Genomic DNA, 25916 nt, shown 5'->3' with positions numbered 1-25916 from the left:
GTGTAGGGTGTGAGAATGTGTTGAATATTAAATGCTTTATCCATATTTGTTGCCGTTGGGCTGTCCGATAAGCAGAAACCAAAGACACTGAAAACCTGTGAGACTATAATGCATTTGTGGTTCACAGCTTCACAACTCAGGAGAAGTTGTAGTATTTGGTAGTTTAGTGGAGTATCTTATGACTCTTGTATGCCAGGAAACCAAGGCATCCATGATCACAACTGACAAATGGGCAACAATAAAATAGGTTATATGTACTTGTTTTTGCTATAGGACAGTAATTGGCAATTTATTCAGGTAATAAGGGCATTTCTGATTTCCTATTATCAGTTTGATCGGTCTATTGCTAGGACTTTGATCACTGTAGTTTTGTTTGTTTGTGGATGTACATGGTTTTGGATGATTGTGTATCCTTTTTAATGAGTTGTTTGATCAGTGGAGAGGATGGAAGAAGTCGAGCAGAACAGCTACTGCATATCATGAGACAGATTGATCCCTATGTTTCTTCCTCTGTCGATCATCAAAGAATAAGAGGTTGTCTTGCGGCTCAAGAGATGCTTCTTAAGTTCCGGACTATATGCGTTGGTGGATACTGTTCACTTGGATGCCAAGGAAATTGCACTCACTCCAAACAAAATGAACGTGGTTTGCATGGAAATTTTTCAAAGTTACCATGTTAGCTAACTTTACTTTCCCTTCCCCCTCCTCTCTCTCTCTCTCAGCTTTAAGCAGTTTGACAATGTCATTATTATGTTGAACTTCTTCTGCGCTTATTGTCCGCTTTTGTTTCCTGTGGTGATTTCCTGTATTGAACTTATTTCGTCTTTTATTATAGCTGCATTTGTGTCTCCAAGTCGTGATGCTTTGTGCCTGGGGGAGAGGATCATGTTATATATTCCTCGATGTGCTGATCCAAATCCTGAAGCTAGAAAAATTTCTGCACAGGTTTGTTATTGGAGGATGCCATTATGTTATGATTAGTTTTTTACCTCTGCCAAATATTAATTGCAAAGGTTGTCATTATGTTTTCTGCATCGGTATTGGTTCTTTGCTCTTTCTCAAATTCTCGGTGACAAGATTATATCCCCCTTAGGATTCTTCCTTGTCTCCCTCTTTTCCTGTTTCACAAGACGCAATGTGTATCATTACCGTGTTCTGTGTGTACTTCAATATAACTTCCACTTAAACTTTTTTTTGGGGGGGATGTTTTTGACACATTCTCCCAATTTGCAGATTATTGATTTATTTTTCAGTATATCTCTGTCATTACCAAGGTCTGCAAACTCTATTTATGGGCTTGATATTGAATCACGTTATAATGCTTTGTCTGCATTAGAGGATGTTATTGCTATCTTAAGGAGTGTAAGTCACCACTTTACTCTCTTACTTTGTTGCTTGTTTACTTCATTTACTTCTTAAAAAAATCAGAAAGAAAAAATAAATTTGTTTATCTTAAGTTTTATAATCTCCTTTTTATTGCATAGGATGCTTCACTTGATCCATCGGAGGTATTTAACAGGATTGTTTCCTCTGTATGTATACTATTTTCCAAGGATGAGGTAAGTGCCCAAATTGTAAACTCTCAGAACATCATTTTCCTTTTTCTGATATTTAAAGCTATAGATGTCGTAATCTCTTTTTTTCTCCGTTGGTTTTATACAGCTTGTTGCTGCACTACATGTTTCCTCAACAGCTATCTGTGACAAGATCAGGCTATCTGCGGAAGGGGCAGTTCAAGCTGTGACTGAGTTCATCACAAAAAGGGGAAATGAGCTGAATGAGGTTGATATCTCAAGGTTGTAGAGTTGGGCTCAAGTTTGATTTTGTTTTACATGCAATTATTTGTTATTGCTTTCACATTGAATACAACTGTTTTTGACTATCTATTTTCGTATATGTGAACAGGACAACACAGTCTTTGCTTTCTGCTGCAATTCATGTAACTGAAAAATACCTACGTCAAGAAACTCTTAATGCTGTATCCTTTTGACTTATATCTCTATCTCAATCCGGTGATGGTGTTGGACTGTTTGCAAATTTTATTTTGTGATTATGGGTGCTGGTAATCCTGTTGGAATTAGAAAGCTGAAGTGATTTATATGAAACTGGATCAGTTCTTGGGCCTTGATGCATTTCTTTAATGTTGAAAGATCTCCTCTCTTGCTGAGAAAACCAGCTCAAGAATTGTTTTCAATGAAGTGTTGGCTGCTGCTGAGAGAGATATAGCCACCAAAGATGTGTCTAGACTACGTGGTGGCTGGCCAATCCAGGATGCATTTTATGTGAGTCTGTACATTGGTATCAGAACCATATCATTTGCCGATCTATTGTTTATTTTCTAACATTTGTTTGCACCTTTGTTTCAAAGTGTCTGTATTTTGAATTCATTTTTTAATTCACATTTGCAATGTTCAGTATCATTTCTTCATACATATATTAGATCTGATTCATATTGGTTCATGCCATTGTCCTTTTTTATTCTTGAATTAACAGTTTTTTGACAGTGCGGGACTCTTTTTGTTACATCTTATTATCTGCTTTCTATTGTTTTATTAGGCGTTTTCCCAGCATTCAGTACTTGCATATTCGTTCCTGGAGCATTTAACTTCTATCCTGAATCAGACGTCTATCTTTCAAGGTGACCTTGGGAAGGGAGAAAATTCCAACAGGTTTGGGGAAGGTCATTTGGAAGATAATATGTTGAACACAGCTGTTATAGCACTTACAGCATTCTTCAGGTTTATTTTGTGCTGTGTGATTTCGTTTACCTATGCTTCTAGGACAATCAACAGTTAATTTTTCCATCTACAGAGGTGGTGGTAAAGTTGGAAAAAGGGCTGTCGAGCAAAACTATGGTTCTGTCCTTGCAACCCTGTTGCTTCACTTGGGAAGTTGTCACAGTTTAGCAAATGCTGGTCAGCAGGAGCCACTACGGTATTTTAAATCATGTTCTTCCAACACACTTGCAATGCAACTGGAGTTAAAAAGGTTCTTGTTTACTGACCACCTTTATTTGTTTGTCAGCACACTTCTGGTTGCATTCAATGCATTCTGTGAATGTGTTGGAGATCTGGAGATGGGAAAGGTATGTGAACCTTGGTTTAGTTGTGATTTTATGGAAACTGTTGGAGGAATATAACATAATACTTGGGAGTAAAAATACGTGTATTCCATTAGTTCCTAATGAGGATTACAATCAATGATAATCAAATTTATAATAGACAACCCTAGACTTTATAGAGCATAATATACATTCTCATAAATTAGTGGATTTTCCAATCAACAATAAAAATATTCTCAATTATAGAGATACACTAAATCAATTACGATCTTATCTATTATCTTCGACACTCTCCCTCAAGTTGGTGAATAGATGTCTGACAGTCCAGCATGGAAATAATCTTTTGAAATGGTGGACCATTCAATCCTTTGGTGAATATATTTGCTAGTTGATGATCTGTAGACATATGGTGTACAAATTAAGCCACTATCCAACTCTTTTTTAATGAAGTGTTTGTCAACCTCAGTATGCTTTGTTCAATCATCCTGCACTGAATTATGTGCAATGTTGATTGCTGATTTGTTATCACAATAAAGTTTCATGGGCTCATTCCACTTCACCTTGCATTTTCGAAGGTTTTTTGAGAGATAAGGAGTTGACTGAGTTATTAGGTGAGTTAGATAGGATAAGGTTGATTGAAGGGTAGATGATATCCAAGTGTGGAGTGGGGATCCTTCTTGTCTTTTCTCAGTTAAATCCTTCTTTATGTCATTTTTTCCCAGTAGTAGCTTTCCCGATTTTCCCTATTTCGATGTTATTTGGAAGGTTCTAGTTCTAACAAAGATCCAAGAATTTTTATGGACAACAATTCTGGGTAAGTTGGCGACCTCGAAGATGATGAAAAAAATGGCTCTCATGTGCTATGTGCCCAAATTGTTGTGTGTTGTGTCGCAATGAGAGGGAAACACTGGACCATTTGCTCATTCATTGTGCATTCACGAACGGCTTGTGGGCTAGAGCTTGGAAAGAATATGATTTGGTTTGGGTGGTACCGAAGTCAACAAAAGATTTATTCGCTACGGATCTTGGACGGCTGCTTGGCAACAAGGGAATAATTTTTTTTCAAGTGGTGGTTAATGGCATATGATGGTCAGTGTGGTTAGACAGTGTCGAGTGATGGAATAAAATAAAAATCAAAATTGCTGCATGGATTGGTTCTCATGAAGATTTTCAAAATGTTTTAATCACAGATTTATTGAGAGATTGGCTTTTGTGTATCATTGATAGGATAACATATTTTTAGTTATTAATAAAATATCGTTTCTTAAAAAAATGACTCTGATAACATGTCAATAGGACTTTTATCGCGTAAGATTCTAGAAAGGAGTCGATTGATAAGACGAACAGCCGTTAAAACAACATCCTCCTATAAGATTTAGGTAAATGGTGTTGGAAAAAAAAACATGGGTAATTTTAAGCAAGTGGCCATTCTTCATTTCAGCAAGTCCATTTCGTTGTGGGGTATAAACACAAGGATTCGTCGAAGAGTAGAACATCTTTTATTGCTTTATGGAAAATAATACATGCTTATGTTTCATAAATGTACATACATCACAAGAAAAAGACTCAACATCTAATCCTATAGTACCTAGATTCTTAGAGTTTTGGTACCAATTGGGCTAGAAATTTTTTTCGTAACGACCATGGACTATTCCGATCTTTGGCTCCTTCTGGGGCCTCTTCCTGTAAACGGACTCCCTCTGTGTCTTCTCGCTCACGGGCTTTCTCATACGCCGTCACTAATATAATATCTCACTCCTGAAAGTGGTTTCTTTCGCTTCCCCCAACACTCGAACCCAGGAATGTTGGTATGAATTGAGCTAAATAGGTTAGGAAACACGACTTTGAGAGTTTTGTAGGATGAATGTCCAAATCTACAATGTTGAAGCCATATTTCCTCCTTATTTGATAATAAGGTAGAATGGAAAACATCATTTTGAACTAAATTGAGATTGTTTGGTGAGTCGAGGTAGTAGAGTCCATCGCTTTCCTTTGCACGACCAATCGTCCTCCCCATGCTTTGTCCTGAAATTCACAATAATTAGAACAAAAAATCACTGAACAATCTGGTCGAGTTAATTTCTTTATAGAAATGGTATTCGTTGACAGCTTGGATACATGTAGAATTCCTTTGAGGCAAGGGAAGGGTTGATTGGTATATCTCCTACACTGCTACAGTGATCAAGGAGCCATTGGCAGTGGTGATTTTTCTAGTACTGGGACAAGGAGAGTGGGTGCTGAAGTTTTGTGATGAATGTTTTATGTGATCAGTTGCTCCGGAGTCTAGCACCCAGGAGTTGGTTAAAGGGCTGTGTGAAGCATGTAGTTCAATGGAAATAGGAAACTTACCAGAATATGTCATGAACAGATACCTTTTTTTTCCAAGGATGTTCAAGAATGCCCTTAGTTGCTCTATCTCCTCTTTGTTGAATTCTTTGGGTTGTGAAGAATCTGGAATTTCAACGGGTTGTTGGGTAGACACGTGCGTATCCCCGACCTTTTGTTGCTTCTGTTTCTTTTCCTCGTCCATGTGTGGAGGCTTTCCATGAATTTTCTAGCATCGATCTAGAGTATGGTTTGTTTTTCGACACTTGGGACACCATAATTCTTCTTTGGATCCTGGAAGCAGATTTCCTGAAGCATTAAGCTTTGGATTATCAGGATTCGATCCACCATACTTCTTCGCAATCATGGCAGAGCTTTCCACATTTTGGGGTTTAAGCATAACTCCTCTCCTGTTTTCTTCAGATCGGATTATGGCTATAACTTCATTCAGAGACGGAATCTGGTCCCTTCCAAGAATTTGGATGCGAACTTGATCGAATTAGACCTACAAGGAAATCGCAGACACAAACTTGTTCAGTGAAATTCTTTAATATTGTTGCATCATCGGGGCACTTCGTCTCAAAGCAATGATAATTATCGATTTTTTGCCATAAATTCTTGAGTGTATTAGCATATTATGTGACCGATTTATTGGCATGAGTGGTTAAACCCGTCTGAACTTTAATTTCATAAATCTGGGTAGAATCTCCATCCTTAGAGTATGTTTGTCTCACACTCCATATCTCCTTCACAATGCTTAAGAACATACAGGTATCGCTAATATCCGGCATCATGGAATTCCATAGCCACACCATGAGGAGAAAGTCTTCTTCGTCCCAAGCTACAAACTCAGGGTTGTCCTTGTTGAGTGCAAGATCAATGAGATGGCTAAGTTTGCCTTTCCCCTTCAATGTGGTTCGGATTAACTAGGACCATTTCAGCTAATTTTTCTCATTTAAACGATATGTAGAATGAAGCTGCTGCAGTTCACCCACAACAGATTGCACTGGCTCATTGGTAGGAGGGGTCTCGGAATTTTCTCCCATCATTGCTTGTAGAAATAAATTGTAGAAAAGTGCAGCAACTTAGGGCTGAAAAATCGAAGAGAGAAAAGTCGAGTTCCTAATGGACAGAGCCATACGGCTCTGATACCATGTTGGAGGAAAATAACATGATACTTTGAGAGTAAAAATACCTTTATTCCATTAGTTCGTAATGATGATTACAATCGATAATAATCTAATTTTAAACAACCCTAGACTATATAGAGCAGAATATACAATCCCATAAATTAGGAGATTTCCTAATCTACAATAACAATTTCCTCAATTATAGAGATACACTAAATCAGTTCTGATCTTATCCCTTATCTTCGACATAACTGTCCTTCATAATTCATGAATTACTCCTAGATGTCAACAATTTGGTCTGTTTATTCTAGAGGTAGGTGCAAACTTAATTATTTTAATACCAATATTTATACTTCTATATCTTATGGGAGGTAGATGTAATTATCATTAAACATTTTATTTGAGTTTGACAATGTAGAAGTGCGTCTTTTTTGCAGATTCTGGCTAGAAACAGAGAACAAAATGAAGAGGAGGCATGGATTGGTCTCATTGGTGACCTGGCTGGGTGTATTTCAATAAAAAGGCCGAAAGAGGTAGACATCCTCATTTAATTCTTAGTTCCTGCTTTATAATGGATGAAGTGGAAGAGCAAATTCATATCAACTGTCAAATATTCTTCTAATTGAAATGTTTCTTACTTTTACTAGCTTTTCTGTGCTTGGAAAATATAAGTATATGAGATTAAGTTTACTGCCTTTTGGCACCTAGAATGAAGTTGATCTCACTAAGAACTATGATAGATGAAGGAGAAGTATTCATGTAATTCTCTATTTGACTTTTGAATTATGATATCATGGAGATCGAATATATATTATCGACTGCAAATCAGATCTGTTGCTTGCTGTTTTTTGATCTTTTATAGTACATGTTTGCACAGACTTCATAGGAACAATAATCCTGGAGTGTACATGTGTATAAGCTGATGCTATTGTTTGCATGATTCTTTATTTTTGTATCGTCTTACTTTCCCTTGTCATCACTATCAGGTTTCTGCAATATGTTTGATCCTTAGCAAATCATTAGACCAGCCATACAGATATCTGAGGGAAGCCGCTGCTGCCGCGTTATCGGAGTTTGTGAGGTTTAGGTATATTTACACAGTAATATTCCCTTTTTTAAAGGTGGTGGTTTATGTAGCTTTTTTGGAAGTTGATGTGATGGATACAGTAATTTTTAGTGTGGAGTGATATTTGTGTTTAAAAAAGTTAATGGAACGTGAAATGATCAGTTGTTTCTCGAGGAACTCACCAAACAGATCCTTAGTCATTTAGATTTTATTCTTTACATATATATTAGTTTGATTTTGTTATGAACATTAATCGTGTTTGGAGTTTGTCCAAGTAATTTGTATAGATTTTTAAAACCTAATAGTTTCCATTATTAAATAATAAATTATCATTTATTTTATTTTTAATATAAAATTAGGGTTACCGGTGCTACTAGTAGTGTTATTTGTAGGTTCAAGCTGAAGTTAACTACCGTTCATTCTTGTGGTCATGGTTTTGCATTATACAGTGATTGCATTGGTTCTATATTGGAGCTGATGGTTGAAGGACTTTGTCGACATGTTACTGATGATTCCCCAACTGTTAGACGCCTTTGTTTGAGAGGACTTGTCCAGGTAGTTCAACATATTTCTAAATATGATGGTGCACACTTCTAATTTGACATCAATTTTTTGTCTGGCAATTGTTTACCTGTTGGTCGACTTTTTTATTCTGATCAAGTTCTTTTGAGTGCATATTTCATAACTGGAAAATTGGAGTGGTTTGAAAGTACGTTCTGCTGCTGACAACTGACGGGGGCAAAAACAGTGTTCTTTTAATAAATTTTCTCAGTTCACGCTCTCTTAGTTTTCGCCCCTACTTTTATCATAATTCTAGTACAGCAATATACATCAACCTCGAGCCAAGGTTGCGTTTTTGTTTTTTAAAGTGATGTCAAGTAGCATCCTCTAACCTTGTAGACCTTCTTATGGAAAGAAGGGGATTGCGGCGAGGCATAGAGGTTCTGATTATAGATTGGAAGGATATAGAAAGGGGAAGGTCTAGTGTTGATTGGGCACAGGACTTAACTTTTTTCCTCTTGAAATGCTATGGTGTGGTGTGTTGGAGGAAGATGCAGCATATTGAGAGAACTTAGATATTGCTTCAGTTAGAGGTGGTGAAATAGGACAAGTAACAGCCACGTGTTTTTGCTTAGAAAGGCTGGGGATGATTTTAGTTTGTTTACAAATTTCTGGTAGGTCAATATTGTCTTCGAGTGTGTGTTTTATTTGGACAACTGGGGATTTTAAGTAATACTGTGACAAGGAAAGGAATGTGTTTAAGACTGTCATCCATGTTTATGATTGAAAATCTGTCTTTGAATTGGAGAAATGTACTGTACCTTGAAGGTTTCGAGGCTCTCTTTTGTTTCAGTTTTTAGTGAGTTAAATTTGAGTAGAAATGAACCTTAAAACATTTCAGTGATGCATATACAAAAAAATAGCATAAGTATCAAAGAACATCATGTTCAAAATAATGGATGATCGCAAAAAACATCTCATGATTCAATGTCATTGGATTATTCCATAGCCAAACTATTTTTATGCACTTATCAGTGTGTAACTAATATCCTTATATGTAGATGACTGTTCTTTGTTCTCTCTGTGTGCCTTGCAGATGCCGCCAGTCCATGTTGTCCAGTATACAACTCAAATTCTGGGTGTTATAGTTGCTTTGCTGGATGATCCAGATGAATCAGTTCAGCTTACTGCTGTCTCATGTTTGCTAACGGTGATTTTTTAGGATATTCTTTACGCTATTCACTCCCCTGACTGTGGAAAAAGAACTTACTTTGATCCATATATTTATGCATATTTATGATGCCGATGTTTACCTTTATAGGTTCTTGGATCATCTTCCAGTGATGCGGTGGATCCCGTTTTGCTGAACCTATCTGTTCGGCTTCGCAATCTTCAAGTTAGTTCCTCACAGATTTATTTTTATATTCTTTGTAGCTGTAGATTTAGCGGGGAGTTCTTGATTTTCATCTAATCCTTTGAGAGTCATGAGATTTTAAATGGGTTGCTGTTGAACCAGTAGTTCATTGGTAAGCCTATCAACCTCCAGCTGAGTCAGCTACATATTCTCGGTTGCATGATGAAATTAACTTTTGTAAAAACTCATATTTCTTCCGTCAACATATGGTTCCCTTTTCTCTACTTACTCTCCACCGACCATACATTGAGTATCCTCCTATTTAAATAGCAATTTAATTTCCCAAGGTACCTTTTCCTGGACTGCCTCTGGCCTTGGGTTTAATAACTCTTGAACTATCACTTTGTACAGACCATTACTCTTTTTCTCATCCTGCAGTATTCTACTACCTTGTATAATTATTTGTTTAGGAAAATAAAGAACACGTCTAGCATACACTAATTATTGATCCCTACTTTTGAGGTTAAACTTGTAAGGGTTTGGAAATTTTTTTTTAACTCATCTTTGTAAATGTGTCTCACTAAACAAGGATAATTATTTCTGGATGAAGGAAACATGCGATGGCTATTCTATGCCCGGTTTTCATTTAGATTTGATATTGTGCTTAATCATGCAGTGAAGTATGACAATTTACAAATTCAATCTGGTGCAGCCTGTTAGTGAAAAAATGGCCGTTGCTTTGAAAACAGTGGACAAAATATGATGTTCCTGTCGTTCTTTTATTTGTTTCAAATTTTTTTATTTCTGACAACTGCATTGAGCTTCTGTGGGATCATTTACCTAACTCTCCTGATGTTTGAATCTGTTTATCTACACATGGGTTCTGGGTCTTATTGGTCTTTATTTATTGTGCGCGAGTGAGACTGCAGAGCCACGTGTAAGATAAACTTTTCCTTTGGTTAGTGCCCATCTTTGCATAATCAACTAGTTATGTGGGATACATGCATTTTTTAGAGCAAGACCATCTTTATTGAACACAAGAAAGCAACGTATATGGGAGGGGGACTATTCTGAGACCTTTCAATAACTGAAATATGACCAGGATTACATAGCACGCCAAAATAATGTATCCAAACATCACTAGGTGATCCGGGAAGAACCGTATCTATGAGCACCCTATCTGATCCATTCTGTAAAGAACTTTGATTCTCCTGGGAAGCAGATCTTCTGAAAATAATTGAAACCAACTTTCTTCGAAGGCTGTATCCGCTAGCGCATCCGCAACATGTTTCCCTTTTCCTTATACGTGTGAGATATTTGAACTAGAAATTCTAGAAGTGTTAATATTGAAACTTGGAGGTACTAACTCAACACCAAAAGTTAGCTTAACTGGGGAAAGATTGTCAAAGTAATATATACAATGTTCAAAAACTTAATTCAACCGATGTGAGACATCTAACATACACCCTTCACGTGCATGAATGAACATCTGGAGCGTGAATTTACATTATCGGTCGCCCATAAGGCAGTCCAACACATAGCGGTGGCCCTAGAATGAACATTTGAAGCGGGAATCTTAACATGATATCAGAGCCAGGTTCATATCTTAGCTCAGGTTCCACCGTTATGTGTTGATTAATTCCTCGAGAATTGTTTATGTGGACTTGAACTGTCCTCCTCCATTGAGCTAGGTTTTAGGGTTGAGTTATGTCGAAGTCTCATTCTTAACATGGTATTAGAGTCAAGACCCATATTATGTTGGACTGCTCTATGAGTCACTCGATAATTTCTTGTAAACTTCACGCTCCAGTTGTTCATTCCTTGGCGTGGAAGGGTGTGTTAAATGTCCCACGTCAGCTTGATTAATTCTTTGAGAGCTGTATATATGGACTTTTGACAATCTTCCCTCCTTAAGCTAGCTCTTGAGGTTGAGTTAGGTCAAAGTCTCACTTTTGACAAGAAAAATAGAGCAAATTCTTGTCCGGAGATGATTTAGTTCCCAGTCCGAGCAATCGAATTTGGTGATGGTCAAAAAGATGAGAAAATCTGATTCAAGGTAGAGAGAAAAACAACGATGTTCCAGGCAAATTTCCAAACCGATCATAGTAGCCATCAGTTCAGCCCCAAAATTAGAATACATGATGTTGTGGCAGTGCTCTGAAGATTGATGCTATTGAACTTTGAGTTCTGGTCACCATTATGGTTGAACCCAAATGCAGAGCTTTAATTACCTTTTTTGGCATTTTTTTTTCTCATATTATTTTGCCTTCAAATGTTAAAATTCAGTTTATACTGTTCTTTTGGATTCATTGGAGTTGCTAACAATTTTTAAGCTTGGTCATCTACTTGGTCAGAAGGCTATCTGTTTATATGGATTCTTTTTTTCCAGATGTGCATGAATGCTAAAATCAGAGCCAACGCATTTTCAGCCCTTGGAGCGCTTAGCAGCTATGGGTCTGGGAGGCAGCATGATGCATTCATTGAGCAGGTCTTTTAATCACTGTGATTTTGTAGCGTTGCCAGTTTTCATTCAGATATTCTTGAAAATATTAAATTTTTGGTTATCTTAATGTTTTTTTAGTTAATTGGTTCTTACAATTTAGAAAAATATATTATGTTAGCCCTTAAGCAGACCAATTAGATAATTACAATTTTGAAAAATAATATTACATTAACCCTTAAGCAAACCAATTAGGAAATATACTAAAAACTTGGATGACATATGGTCTGAAATCAGCAAATGTACTGATTATTTTTTCATTATTCTTAAAAATAGATCAGCCATTATCATCAATCATCATCATGATCCAAACCTTTTTAAATCAGGCGGGTTTGGTAAACAAAACAAACTAAGTAATTCTCAAACTTCTACTATGGCTGCACCAAAAATTATAGAAAGCTAGATCCGCTTACCGGATTGCTGGCATATGGTTATTTAATTGGAGGGACTCATTTCGATGTTTTCCAAAGTGGTCTTACGAACCCACCCTGGATATTAATAATTGCTCCTTCCTTTTATCATTATTTCATCTTTAGTATCATCATGATCCTGCCTCTTTTATATTGTTGAAAGCAGATTTTTTTTTGTATTTCTGGTTGACTAATTTACTGATTTCAAAACTTCTCTCACATACTCGAGGTTCAAATAAGACTTTATTTACTTTACCAGGTTCATGCAGCCTTTCCACGTTTAGCGTTGCATCTTCATGATGATGATCTTGGGGTACGACGAGCTTGCCGGGTAATAATCCCTTGCTGTTCTTTTGCTATATTGCCTACCTTATCCAGGGAAAGATCATGAATCACTTTACTTTTCTTCACAGAACACTTTCAAATCCATTGTTCCTCTTTTGGAATTTGATGGTATGGCTGCTCTTGTAAACACTCATCGTTTCAGTTCCGATCATCGGTATGTACCAACAGATCCACACCAGGGATTTTTTTCTTTCCTTGTATAAACACCCCTCTTTTGTGCCTGTACCACATCAGAAGTGACTATGAAGATTTCCTGAGAGACCTGGCTAAGCAATTTACTGAGCATATACCTTCCTTGGTTGAAACATACTTGGCTTCAATAATACAGGTCCACATTTTTATACGAGTTTTTGCTATTGCCCATCTTATCCGTGAATTACGAAATGAGGGAGAAATGGGGAGAGAAGAAAGCATGCAGTTGATTTTTATTCTGCCCTTTAAAATCATAGTCCTTGACAAGATCTTTTAATTCCTAAAAGTTGTCAAATTATTCGTCCTTGTTATCATTATAATAGAATTTTATTGAAAAAATCTTCTGGGTTGGCATGTCATTGATGTGCAGGCATTTGAAGCTCCTTGGCCAGTAATACAAGCAAACGCTATTTATTTGTGTAGCAGTGTAATTTCTGTTGCAAATGATCAGCATATTTCGGCCCTTTACCACAGCCAGGTTCTCATTTGAATGCGCTCTATTGATTCTGTTGAAATACAGCAAAAAAAAAAAATTTAAACATTCGTTTCTTTCCTTTCTTAGGTGTTTGGAATGTTGGTTGGAAAGATAATCCGGTCATCAGACGCAATTGTTAGAGCTACATGTTCCTCGGCTCTTGGTTTACTACTGAAGTCAACAAATCCAAGTTCATGGGAAGTTGCTCGGCTCGATCCGGGGAACTCCATCCTGGCTGGAAGTGAGTCTGATTCTTCTAGGAGAACTTGATATGGTTCAAGACTAGTTTGCAAATTTGATGACGTCTTAACTAGAACCAATCACCAACATTGAATGTGCCACAAGAAATATGGTTCTTGGATCAGCAGCATCATCGGTAACATTCGTCGTTCATCGAGCAGTACGAGGAGCAGTGCTTTGTTAATGAAGATGGCTCTTGAATCTCTTATGACAACATTCGAGTGTGTATAGATAGATGCGAGGTAAATTTTGTGTGTGTATATGCATGCAAATAAAGCCCTATGTATATTATGTCATGTAGATAGATACTGGTTGTGTATTTCGTTACTCGCGAGACTATTTCGTGTAGTTTCCCAGCATCTAAAGTTTATACAAACGAAAAGCGTCGTTGTAGTTCTTACAAATTATTTGCCTTGATATTGTGCATGAGCCCTAAATAGTTCTGTTTTATGCACGGATTCGGTACCTTGTCCATTCAAACACACAAATTCTAAATTTGGCTCGAGTTCTAGCTCGATCTTGTAATAATAATCAAGCTACCGTAAACAACATGCGAGCTAGCTCGATCCTGATTCATTTGCATGTTAGATTATGTTTCGTAAGATTCGAAAGCAATCGAACGCAACCGAAAATGATGAAGATAAATGGAATCGATTATGTTTCGTTACATTCGAATGTAACCGATTGAATTCGCCAGGGGATGCTTATTAACTTAAATAAAAAATCTGTGTGAGATGGTTTCATGAATCGTATTTTGTGAGACAGATTTAATGAAAAAATATTACTTTTTATGCTAAAAATCAGTAGGATTGACCCGTTTCACAAATAAAGATTCGTGAGATAGTCTCACAAGAGACCTACTCTTAACTCAATGTTACAATTAAAACAAAAAGAAATTAAGTTTTACATGTTGTCAAAATTTTCGGCTGGTTTTGTTTCTTTTGATAATTTTAGTCCTTTTCTAGGATATGACGCTAATGTTACATAAATATTGTGTAGTGGCATATAAGTACTTTCGAATAAAAAAACTAGAATTATAATTAAAAAAATAGGGAGATAAAAGAGCCAGTAAATGAGAAATTGACGTGTGATGTCGCGTTTTTAATTAGTCCTTTATTTCCGGAACTGACAATATATCTAGCCAAGTTGCTTGGTCCTCACTGTGCGTGCATGCCAAGCTCACATTTTGTCCAAGAAGAATGTTCTATTTTGTGTCCGATAACCGCCTAAAGTAACCAACGGAAACCCTTTTCCGATTGTAATAGCCACAAGAATTCAGGACATCACGATAACATATATCTGCTTATGTATGCTCTTGCATCATCCGCAAATAAGCGACAAATTCTCACGCGAGATATAAAGATAACTAATCTTACAGCCAGACAATGAAAACAGACCACTAAGCTTTAATAAAAAATTTCTAGATAATCCAACCCCATTGTCTTTCCTGCAGAGAGTGACGTACGTATACGTAGGTACCATGGCCGTAGATGAATGCCAAAAACCTCACTTTGCGTTGCTTCCTTTCATGGCTCAGGGCCATACGATCCCCATGGTTGACATAGCAAGGTTGCTGGCGAAGAGAGGAGCCATTATCACCATTTTAACCAGTCCTCACAATGGAAAAAGATTCGAAAACGTGATCAATCGAGCAATAGATTGTCAACTCAATATCAGAGTCGTGCATCTAAAGTTGCCGTGTGTCGAAGCCGGGCTGCCCGAAGGGTGCGAGAATTTCGACATGCTGGCATCGATGGAGGATGCTGCGAAGTTTTTCGTCGCTGTCGGCATGTTGAAAGACCAGGTTCGAGAAATCATTGAAGAACTCGAACCGCGGGTCAACTGTTTGATTGCTGATATGTGTTTTACGTGGGCTTCAAATCTTGGTAAAGTCTTGCATATTCCTAGACTTATGTTTCATGGGACCAGTTGCTTTTCTCTTTTATGCATGTACATGTTGAAAATTTCCAAGGATTTTGAAGCCATAGCTTCTGATTTCGAGTATTTTGTGGTGCCGGGATTGCCCGATAGAATTGAAATCACCAAAGCTCAGATTCGGGGAACCGTTAATCAGTTGGATTCGAACTGGAATGAAATTAAGGACCAAATGAGACGAGCCGAGGATGAAGCATTTGGAGCAGTGATAAATACTTTTCATGATTTGGAGCCTGAATACTTGAAAGAGTACATGAAAGTAAGAGATGGTAAAAAGCTCTGGTCCGTCGGTCCCGTTTCGTTATGCAACATAGATGGGCTAGATATCGCTGAGAGGGGGAATAAAGCATCCATTGATGAAGATAAATGTTTAAAATGGCTAGATTTACAAGAAAAAGCCTCCGTTATATACGTCTGTCATTGGAAGCCTGTCCCGTGTTTCCACTTCGCAATTGATGGAGCTCGGTTTAGCCTTACAAGCTTCGAATCGACCCTTCATATGGGTTATCAGAAATGCATCAGATGAATTAAAAGAAAGGCTATTCGAAGAGAAACTCGACACCGACGGGAGAGGGTTTTTGATCCATGGGTGGGCACCGCAAGTGATGATACTTTCTCATCCATCAGTCGGAGGGTTTTTGACGCATTGCGGATGGAACTCGACGCTTGAAGGAATAACTGCAGGCTTGCCAATGATAACATGGCCGGTGTTTGCGGAACAGTTTTGCAACGAAAAGTTTATCGTCCATGTGATCAAGACCGGTGTAAGAGTAGGTGTTGAATTGCCTGTCCTCCTTGGAGAGGAGGAAAAGGTGGGAGTGTTGGTTAAACATGATGAGATCAAAACGATCATTGGTGAGCTAATGGATGGAGGAGAGGAAGGGGAAGACAGACGAAAACGAGCTCGAAAACTGGGTGAAATGGCCAAAAGAGCAACAGAGGAAGGAGGTTCTTCATTCAAAAACATTGAGTTGCTTATACAAGATGTCATCATGTATCAAGAAAATGAAGCAATCCTGTCTGAAAATGGTGCATTTTATTAGATCATGAAAATATGACAAAATTGTAGTCCATTAAGACATAATTATAGATTGTACTGGGGTTAATTTGGTTCTCGCCACTGCAGTGAATTCTTTAAAACGCATTTCTGCTGTTCTTCTCCTTTATTTTTTCTTGCTCGTTTTATTGTTTTTTAGTGTATAATTAATGAGATCCAACCGCTTGACCCCAAATGAAAAGAAATTGAGCCAATAATGGTCAGTAGGAATATAAAGGATCACTTGATTCCATGATACTAAGTGCTAAAGATCATCATATTTTGGATTTTTAAAAATTTAAACGTTTGAAACGGCATGTTCATTCAAATCTAAAATAATATTTTATCAGTCCATTATGGTTTGTTTTTTCATACAAATTAAAAAAAAATCATCGGAAAACCAAATTTACATACAAGTTTTTTTTTTTTTTTTTTGTATCTCTACTAACAACGGGTACGTGTGTTGCACGTGAGAACGCGTAATTTATACAATGAACATGTATAATGAAAGAGCACATTGGTTAACTTTTTCAGAAAAAGAAACTAATAGAAAATACATGATCGACCCAATGTTTTTTTTAGGCTAATGGCCAAATATATTAAATTTTGTGGCTCCTATGTTTTACTATCACAAAAGGAAAATATACTTAATATATAAGTAATGAAGAAATTGTTGGTGAATTAAAGTGGAAGTTAATGGAGGATAATAATTACAATTAAATGGTCAATTGATATAATGAAATTTCATAATTAATTATATAATTAAAAGAAAGATTGTAGTAACTCTTTTAAAAAAAAACCTATTATATAATTTATAGGATCAAGATTTGAAATATGAACAATCAAATATATTATTTTATTATCAATATTTAAAATAATACGTGAAATCATAGGATTTCGAAATTTTCATATTTTTTCGATTAGTTTTGTTGAATTAAATTATTTCAAAAGTATATACTTTTTAATAGGAAATCAAAACAATGTAGTTAACTAGTAAGACATTAATTTCAAATTATTTGTTCCTTCGGCTTAAACAATTATTCTTCTTGTATAATAAACAAGATTAATTCAACATGAAAATGTTAAAAAAAATTAAATGAATGAACGAAAATAGTAGTAAGAGCAAGACAAATCAAAATTTTATTAACATTGCATTTGGATTGATGGATTTCAAATGTATTTCTGTAATTTCATATAAGCAATGATTAAAATTTAAAATTCACTCGTTGTATGTTTATACAATGTTTTATGTTAATTATGATGAATTTCAAATTTATGAAATAATATAAGAATTTGAAATTCATTCTATTTTATATAACTAATGTGTTAATAAAAATATGAATTTAAGATTTCATATATTTATTTCATTATTAATAATAAAAATATAATCGAATTCACTGATTTCAAATACATCATTCCAAATGCAATATGTCGTTACAAATAAGAATTTTGAAAATGAGTGTACGTATAGTTGTTTAGATTCAATATACATATATAAAGTGCCAATTTAAAATAATAAAACCGATCCTCCTATTCACAACCTTTAGTACATTAAATATATTATCGTGACTAATTAATATCTGATTATTATAATATAACAAGAAATATTAATGCACCGATGCCTCTTGAATTGCCCATGTCTTCGCTTAACCAATCAACTTATTATCTCAATATTAGCCTTGATTAGCATCTGTAACAAAAACCACATTTTTTCCCCTAATATTATTAGCTATATGTGTTGACCATTCAATTATGAATTGATTTTTTTTATTATATATTATATTATTAGCCAAATGAAAAAGTGATATTTTTTTAAAAAAAATCTCAAATTTGAAAATTTTAAAAAGGGTTTTTCTAGGGGGGAAAAACCCGATATATATATAGTAATAATTGTTAGCGTATTTTTCTTGTGAGACGGTCTCACGAATCTTTATCTGTGATACGGGTCAATCCTACCGATATTCACAATAAAAAGTAATATTCTTAGCATAAAAAGTAATATTTTTTCATGGATGATCCAAATAAGAGATCCGTATCACAAAATACGACTCGTGAGACCGTCTCACACAAGTTTTTGTCTATCGAATTTGAGCGGACTCAAATATGCTCAAACTTGTTTTCTTGTGGAATCCAATTCAAATTATTTTGTTGGATATTTAGCGAGCGCGTACGATATTTTACCTTCAGTTGATGATACTCAGAACGTAGATCTATCTTAGAGAACACCGTAGCTCCTTGCAGCTGATCGAATAAGTCATCGATCCTTGGTAATGTGTGCTTGTTCTTGATCGTTACCTTGTTCAATTCTCGGTAATCGATACACAACCTCATGCTCACGAATTTTTATTTGTGAGACGGGTCAATCCTACCGATATTCACAATAAAAATTAATATTTTTCAGGATGACTCAAATAAAAGATCTGTCTCACAAAATACGACTCGTGATATCATCTCACACAAGTTTTTACCAAATCTAATAAATGTGTAAACATATAATAGAATTATTTATTTACTCTTATGCCATAGTTCAAATTTGATTTTTCTTTGTTATATATATAGGTTTACATAGAATGAGAATGAAAAAACAAAGTCGTCATCTTCACACTTCTAGATAATAGAGTATATCCTTATATATATTTACGTAGGCTTACATAAAATATAGAATAAAATGAAAAAGTTGTTAATTCACGATCCTATAACTTCTATTTTTTATTCAGATTTTCACGTGGGTAAAATAAGTAATAATGATAATAATTAATTTAATTATTCAAAAAATAGTTGTATAATTTTCCAAAACTTAGTTAATGAGATTATAATAGTAAAAAAAATAAAATACTGAAATATATATTTAAAATAATCGGAAAAAAAAAATTATATGATTGAAACATGCAACACAATTTTAAAGAAGCCAAGTGCAGTTGCTTGCTAGTGTGGCCTCTTCTATACAAGAATGATCTCTGGGCCATCAAGATTTGATTTTGTGATAATCTCTTTGATCAAACTTGTCATATTCCCATAAGAAGAGCCTCCGTCGATAGCCTTCTTCGCCATTTCTCCAAGCTCCCTAGCTTTTCTCCTCCTTTCTTCTCCATTTTCCCCTCCATCCATCACCATATCCAAAGCTTTCTTGACATCATCACTTTTAACCAGAACTCCAACTTTTTCTTCATCTCCCCACTTGACAGGCGTTTCCACACCAATATTCACCCCAATCTTCAGCACTTCCACGACCAGTTTCTCGTTGCAAAATTGCTCTGCAAAAAGTGGCCATGTCACCATTGGCACCCCTGCCGAAATCCCTTCGAGCGTCGAGTTCCATCCGGCATGCGTCAAGAATCCTCCGATGGCTTTATGTGACAGAATCAGAACTTGGGGAGCCCATCCCCTGATTATGAGTCCTCTTCCACTAACCCTTTCTTCAAATCCGTTTTCCAGGATCCATCTCTCCAGTTCACCTGATTTGTCGCCTCCTCCCAACGACCAAATAAAAGGCCTGTTCGATTCCTCCAGACCAAGTGCAAGTTCAATCATTTGTGGTGTTATTAGGCGCGATAAGCTCCCAAGACTGGCGTAAATCGCTGATCCGGGCTCGTGTGAATCGAGCCATTTTAGACAGTCTTTCTCATTGATGGAAGCTTTGTTTCCTCTGTCGACCAAATCCAGGCTATTTTTGTTGCACAACGAAACTGGGCCAATGCACCACACCTTTTCACCTTTGGCTTTGGTATACTCCTTCACATACTCAGCCTCCAATTCTTGAAAACTATTCACCACTACCCCGAATGATGTCTTTTCTGCAGCTCTGATTTGATCTGCAACATCTTTTATAGCAGACGAGTTCCTATTCGTGGAACCAGTAACCTGGAATTTTCTTAATCTGATAGAATCAGGCAAATTCGGAACCTCGAATTGCTCCGAATCTGAACTCAATGTATCAAGAATCTTGGAGGATACAATATTATGGGAGCACAAGAGGGAGAAACAGCAAGTTCCATGGAAAACTATTCTAGGGATCTGAAACTTTTCAGCAAGTCGTGTAGTCCAGGGCAAACCCATGTCTGAAATCAGGCAGTTCGGCCGAGGTTTTAGCTCCTCAAACAATTCTCCCACTTCTTTCTGCAATAAACTAAGGGCTACGAAGAAATTCGAAGCCAAATCCAGGGAGGGGAGCGAATCAAGATTCTCGCACCCTTCGGGTAACCCTGCTTCCGAGGATGGAAACCGGATTTTGAGGAGATGAATTTCCAGGCCTGATTCTGTCGCACGATCAATCGTTGTGCTGAATCTGTTGGCATTGACGGGGGTGGTGATTATCGTGACTACCACACCTCGCTGTGCGAGTAATTTCGCAATGTCTATCATGGGAATCATGTGCCCCGGAGCCATGAGAGGGAACAGGATGAAGTGGAGCTTGTGGGATTGAGTGGCCATGGCAAAAATGGATGAAGATTTTCGAGGACTTTGAGGTTTGAGCTTGATTATGCCTCCAACAAAAGAATGGATTCTTGGAAAGTTGGTGTTTTTCTCGTTAGTTTGTGGAATTTGACAATTGTATCAAAATTTGCTGCTTGTTCTACGTTTATTTATTTATTTATTTTGAAAAGAGGTGATATTCTTGAGGAAAGCAATCAAAGTACGCCATCTATACATGGTTATACTCATTAAAAAAAACAAAATAATATGGTTCACTTGTTTTTTTTTTCCCTGTGTTCATTGGAATGCGTCAACACTATGGAAGATTTTTCATACACCACTACCCAAGACTACTGCGTGAAGTAGGCTCTTGGATGAGTACAAAGCATGTTTTTCGTAGAAACTTGTAGGGTGGAATTCTGATATTTTGCTCAGAATCAGTTATTGTTGATGCAGAAAACTTTATCTCATATTTCACCGAAGTTTTAATTCTTAATCACTGAGTATATTGATATTTTTCGGATAATGTTTGGATTTTGGCTGATCGATCTTGAAATAAACTGTCAGTTATGTTCCATCAGTTGTCCTTAGATCAGTTTGCTTATCAGTATTTCTCACACAATATCAGTTTAGTTCGGTAGTCGGTTAGACTCTTAGAAAACTTTTACCCATGATTACTTAGTTTTCTTCTTGAAGTCAGTTAGACTTTGTAATTATAAATTGAATCGACAACCTAATTAAATCACCAAAAATGACCATGTTTCTAACATATTATTATTCAAATAAAGTACAAGTTTTTCCAAAAATGTAATCTCAAAGGATCTTATTTGAATAAAATTTACGTGCTGGCTAAAGATTGATGTGAATGTCGAATAATCAATCAATTTAAAATCATATTAGTTTCTATTAATAGTTGACAATTTTCTAAGGTAAAAACTTATGTGAGACGGTCTCACGAGTCATATTTTGTGAGACAGATCTCTTATTTGGGTTATCCATGAAAAAGTATTACTTTTCATGCTAAGAGTATTACTTTTTATTGTGAATATCGATAGGATTGATATGTCTCACAGATAAAAATTCGTGAGATCGTCTCACAAGAGATTTACTCATTTTCTAAAATAAGTGGTCTTGCATGTTTACTTTTAAAGATACTCAGAATTTTTCAAAAACAAACTAACAAAGATATTTATTATATATCTTTGTAAAAATAACTCGATCCATTTCTTTCTCAATTTTCGATCTATTTCTCACTAGTGAACAAACGAATATAACAGCTAATTCATACATAACAGCAAATTTTGGATTTTTCATCTCTGTCTTCTACACATATCGTGTGGAAGCAGTACACGTGACTGCGTGCAGACTTCTCATTTAAATGTTAAATATTTTTATTTGATTTTTTGGGCAATATTTATATTTATAAGTTTAATCTAGAACGAGCATTCGTTTAATTGTTTTCTTATTACATTTAAAATCAGTCAATATATGTATACAAAAAACCACTAAAAAAATCCCGACTCGATTTATCTCAATCCCTGATCATGAGAATAAAACAAATTCTTATATCTTATGTAACAATTTGTTCCGAAATTGTTTACACCTATGTATTTGGGTGACATAAAATGTCATGAGTAAATGTTCATGCATCACGAGCAAACGTAAAAAACTACGTGGATTATGGGACAAAAACCCTCTGATTATTTGGGGAAAAAAAACTCCTAGCTAAAAGAAAAACTACCAGAACGAGAAATGAAAGATTTCTTGAGAATGAGAAGAATTTCGATTCCCCACTAAAGATAGGGGTAGCGATGACATAAATTATATCTTGGAATCCAAAAATATTTTTCATTTCACTCTTATAGTGTTAAATAATATATACTTCAACCATCTCCGTTTACTATGGATGCACTTGAGGAAAAGAAGATCAGAAGGTTTTACTCCAGTGTTTCTGGGGCATCCACTCAACATTGCCCTAATTCGGCGAATTTAGCGACTCATGAATTCGCTCAAAAGTAGGTCTCTTGTGAGACGGTCTCACGAATCTTTATATATGAGACGGATCAACACTACCGATATTCGCAATAAAAAGTAATTCTCTTAACATAAAAAATAATATTTTTTCATGGATGACCCAAATAAGATATCTGCCTCACAAAATACGATCTGTGAGACCGTTTCACACGAATATTTGTCTTGGCCCAACTTAGCTTCGGTATTAGGAGTGATTTTACTTTCAAGGAATTTTTTTTAATATGTAATGCATAGAAATATACATGGATCTGATTTTTTTTAAAAAAAAAACGAACAAACTATAAGTAAAATAGTTTAATAACATAATAATATTTTGTGCGAAAATTACAAAATAATATGAAAAAATTGATGGAACAAATTAAGCATAATTACTCAAAAAATAAAAGTTTAACAAAATATGAGTCATTTGTAAATATAATTAATATTCGATAAAAATATGTCATTGTATTAAAAATTCTCATTGCTAAATACAATGAGTAATATAAAGTCTTATTTTATATGCCACAATAATGTATTGAATGACTTATAGTTCATCTGGTATAAAAATTCAAATTTGAAATGAGTCTCGAGATCGATACTGAGTTGTCCATTCGATCTTTTTAGTTCCTGACTTCACCTCGGTCAGATCATTTCAACCATTATTTAATTTTTAAAAAATATTTTTTTTAGAAAAAATAAGAAAAATATATATAAAAACTCAACGGCTATATTGTACAAAATCCAATCTTTTTTTTTATAAATAACTTTTTTTCTTTATTGTGAAATTCATCCGCTTTTTAATATTGTGACTTTTTTTGTTATATGTTTTAAAATTATGTTGTGCTTTTTAAAATTACGTGAAGTTTTGTAATTTAATTACGTGAAATTATAACTTTTTTTAACATAATGTGTAATTTTATTCTATTTTTTAAATACAGAATTATTATAATGTCAACATAAAATGGCTGAGATGAAGTTATGGTATCATTGCACGTAAACTAGAATGAGAAATTATTCAATGAGAGCAGAATAAATTTGTAGTGTTCTTATTTCGACCGCATTCAAACTGGAGAACTCGAAAAGCCGTTTCAATGGCGGGTATACAACCAGAGCACCTGAACTTCCTTTTGATCCCTTTTATGGCCCCCGGCCACGTAATTCCGATGATAGACATGGCCAAGGTGCTGGCCAGACACGGCGTTAACGTAACAATCATGCTCACCCCCTTGAATTTCAATCGATTCAGTTCAGTGGTCAATCGAGCCGCCGTGTCCGGATTACCAATCCAGCTTCTCCAGATCAGGTTTCCGTCCGAGGAAGCTGGATTGCCGGTGGGATGCGAAAGCGCCGATACTCTCCCCTCTTACCAACTAATCCAGAATTTCTTCGGCGCTATCAAACTCTTGCAGGCGATTGTGGAAGAAAAATTGGAAGAAATGAATCCCATCCCTAGCTGCGTAATCTGCGACAAACATCTGCCGTGGATGGCGGAGGCCTGCAAGAAATTTGAGATTCCGAGGATTACTTTTGATGGGATGAGCTGTTTTACCCAGCTGGTGATGCATAATTTGTATGTTTCGAAGGTTCATGAAAGTGTTCCGGAAACAGTGCCATTTCTTGTGCCTGGTTTGCCGGATGAAATTGAGTTCACAAAGCTTCAGCTTCCGGGATTGTTTAACCCAGGAACCAGTGATTTTTTCGAGTTTCGAGAACAGGTTCGGTAGTAAAAATCCACTTTCATCCTGGATTTTGATTCAAATTTTAATATGTTATCTATATATATATATATATATATATATATCTCTCTCTCTCTCTCTGTGTGTGTGTGTAGTAGAGTGTAAAAACTGACGAGATTTAATTTTTGTACCTTGTTATCACAAATATCACTCAAGATTTATTTATGATGAAACTAATAAAGGTGAGAATAACGGAGTCAGAGGCATATGGAGTGGTGGTGAACAGCTTTGAAGAGCTAGAAAATGGATATGTGGATGAGTTTAAAAAGATTAGAGGCGGCAAAGTTTGGAGTATAGGACCGTTATCCCTTTCAATTGATGACAATTTAGACAGGGCAGAGAGAGGTAATCAAGCCTCCATTGATGCAGCTCAGTGCTTGAAATGGTTTGACAGTAGGCGGCCAGGTTCTGTAATCTACGCCTGTCTCGGAAGCCTTGCGCGCCTTTCGGCTCCACAGTTTATTGAGCTTGCTTTGGGGCTAGAAGCATCGAATCATCCGTTTATTTTGGTCATGAATGCTGGATCAGAATCCAAAGAAATCGAGAAGTGGATTTCGGAGGAAGGGTTCGAGGAAAGGACGAGAGAAAGGTGCCTTTTGATTCGGGGTTGGGCCCCACAGGTGTTGATTCTGTCGCACCCTGCAGTGGGAGGATTCTTGACGCACTGTGGATGGAACTCGACTCTGGAAAGTGTTTGTGCCGGTTTGCCGATGGTCACATTTCCGTTGTTTGGTGAGCAGTTTTTGAATCAAAAGTTAGTCGTGCAGGTTTTGAAGATTGGAGTTGGAGTCGGAGCTCGAGTTGCGATACATTTGGGGGAGCCAGAAAAGCCGGAGGCCAAGGTGACGAGGGACAGAATTCAGGCCGCGGTCGAGATGGTAATGGATCAAGGAGAAGAGGGATGTGAAAGGAGGAGAATGGCACAAGAGCTTGGGAAAATGGCGAAAAGATCGGTCAAAGCTGGAGGATCGTCTTGCTTAAACATCAAGTTGTTGATCGAAGATATCGCAAAATTAGCTAAACAAAAGAAGTCAGTTTAGTGATCTGTTTATCTGTGTAGCCATCCAATTTGATTCATCAAACTTTCTGTTTGTTTATTTATTTAATTTTAAATGATTGTTCTACAATCAGTTCTATGTAGATTCAACTTTGGACAATGTTATTTCCGGTGTAATCAATCAATT

General features: G+C 36.2%; 4 protein-coding genes across 5 annotated transcripts in view; 3 read left to right on the top strand and 1 right to left on the bottom strand.

Annotated features, from left to right (window-relative positions):
* LOC142528666 (protein SHOOT GRAVITROPISM 6) overlaps positions 1-14060 on the top strand; it is a 37467-nt gene extending 23407 nt beyond the window's left edge. Inside the window, exons 31-51 of one of the 2 annotated variants that reach the window (XM_075633756.1) lie at positions 437-675; positions 836-945; positions 1234-1362; positions 1485-1559; positions 1663-1796; positions 1906-1978; positions 2151-2282; positions 2557-2738; positions 2812-2934; positions 3025-3085; positions 6954-7049; positions 7503-7603; positions 8032-8137; positions 9180-9293; positions 9405-9479; positions 11827-11925; positions 12607-12678; positions 12761-12846; positions 12927-13020; positions 13255-13362; positions 13447-14060. In XM_075633756.1, coding sequence (XP_075489871.1) covers positions 437-675; positions 836-945; positions 1234-1362; positions 1485-1559; positions 1663-1796; positions 1906-1978; positions 2151-2282; positions 2557-2738; positions 2812-2934; positions 3025-3085; positions 6954-7049; positions 7503-7603; positions 8032-8137; positions 9180-9293; positions 9405-9479; positions 11827-11925; positions 12607-12678; positions 12761-12846; positions 12927-13020; positions 13255-13362; positions 13447-13629 — 2392 coding nt within the window. In that variant the 3' untranslated portion in view covers positions 13630-14060. The remainder of the gene's footprint in view (positions 1-436; positions 676-835; positions 946-1233; positions 1363-1484; positions 1560-1662; positions 1797-1905; positions 1979-2150; positions 2283-2556; positions 2739-2811; positions 2935-3024; positions 3086-6953; positions 7050-7502; positions 7604-8031; positions 8138-9179; positions 9294-9404; positions 9480-11826; positions 11926-12606; positions 12679-12760; positions 12847-12926; positions 13021-13254; positions 13363-13446) is intronic. The other variant, XM_075633757.1, reaches the window with a different exon arrangement.
* Positions 14061-14977: 917 nt separating this feature from the next.
* Positions 14978-16680, top strand: LOC142529663 (UDP-glycosyltransferase 73C4-like). Its single transcript, XM_075635259.1, is given in 2 exon segments — positions 14978-15952; positions 15954-16680. Coding segments are annotated over 2 exon segments (1497 nt in total). The 5' UTR covers positions 14978-15079; the 3' UTR covers positions 16578-16680.
* A 2761-nt stretch (positions 16681-19441) lies between these two features.
* Positions 19442-21211, bottom strand: LOC142529670 (UDP-glycosyltransferase 73C5-like). The gene has a single exon (XM_075635269.1). It carries the CDS (start codon positions 20999-21001, stop codon positions 19511-19513), a length of 1491 nt encoding a protein of 496 aa, XP_075491384.1. The 5' UTR covers positions 21002-21211; the 3' UTR covers positions 19442-19510.
* A 2790-nt stretch (positions 21212-24001) lies between these two features.
* On the top strand, positions 24002-25916 carry LOC142530136 (UDP-glycosyltransferase 73C11-like). Its single transcript, XM_075635927.1, has 2 exons — positions 24002-24711; positions 24915-25916. The coding sequence occupies exons 1-2, from the start codon at positions 24088-24090 to the stop codon at positions 25770-25772; spliced, it is 1482 nt and encodes a 493-aa protein (XP_075492042.1). The 5' UTR covers positions 24002-24087; the 3' UTR covers positions 25773-25916.

The sequence above is a fragment of the Primulina tabacum genome, chromosome 16 (genome assembly GCF_025594145.1).
Source record: "Primulina tabacum isolate GXHZ01 chromosome 16, ASM2559414v2, whole genome shotgun sequence".
NCBI lineage: Eukaryota > Viridiplantae > Streptophyta > Magnoliopsida > Lamiales > Gesneriaceae > Primulina > Primulina tabacum.
This window is presented reverse-complemented; position numbering and strand designations above follow the sequence as displayed.

Bases quoted from the DNA above. Each gene is read 5' to 3' on its own strand.
- LOC142529670 (XM_075635269.1), bottom strand. From the start codon at position 21,001: ATGGCCACTCAATCCCACAAGCTCCACTTCATCCTGTTCCCTCTCATG.
- LOC142530136 (XM_075635927.1), top strand. From the start codon at position 24,088: ATGGCGGGTATACAACCAGAGCACCTGAACTTCCTTTTGATCCCTTTT. The intron at 24,712-24,914 runs GTTCGGTAGTAA...AAACTAATAAAG, and splicing joins TTTTCGAGTTTCGAGAACAG to GTGAGAATAACGGAGTCAGA.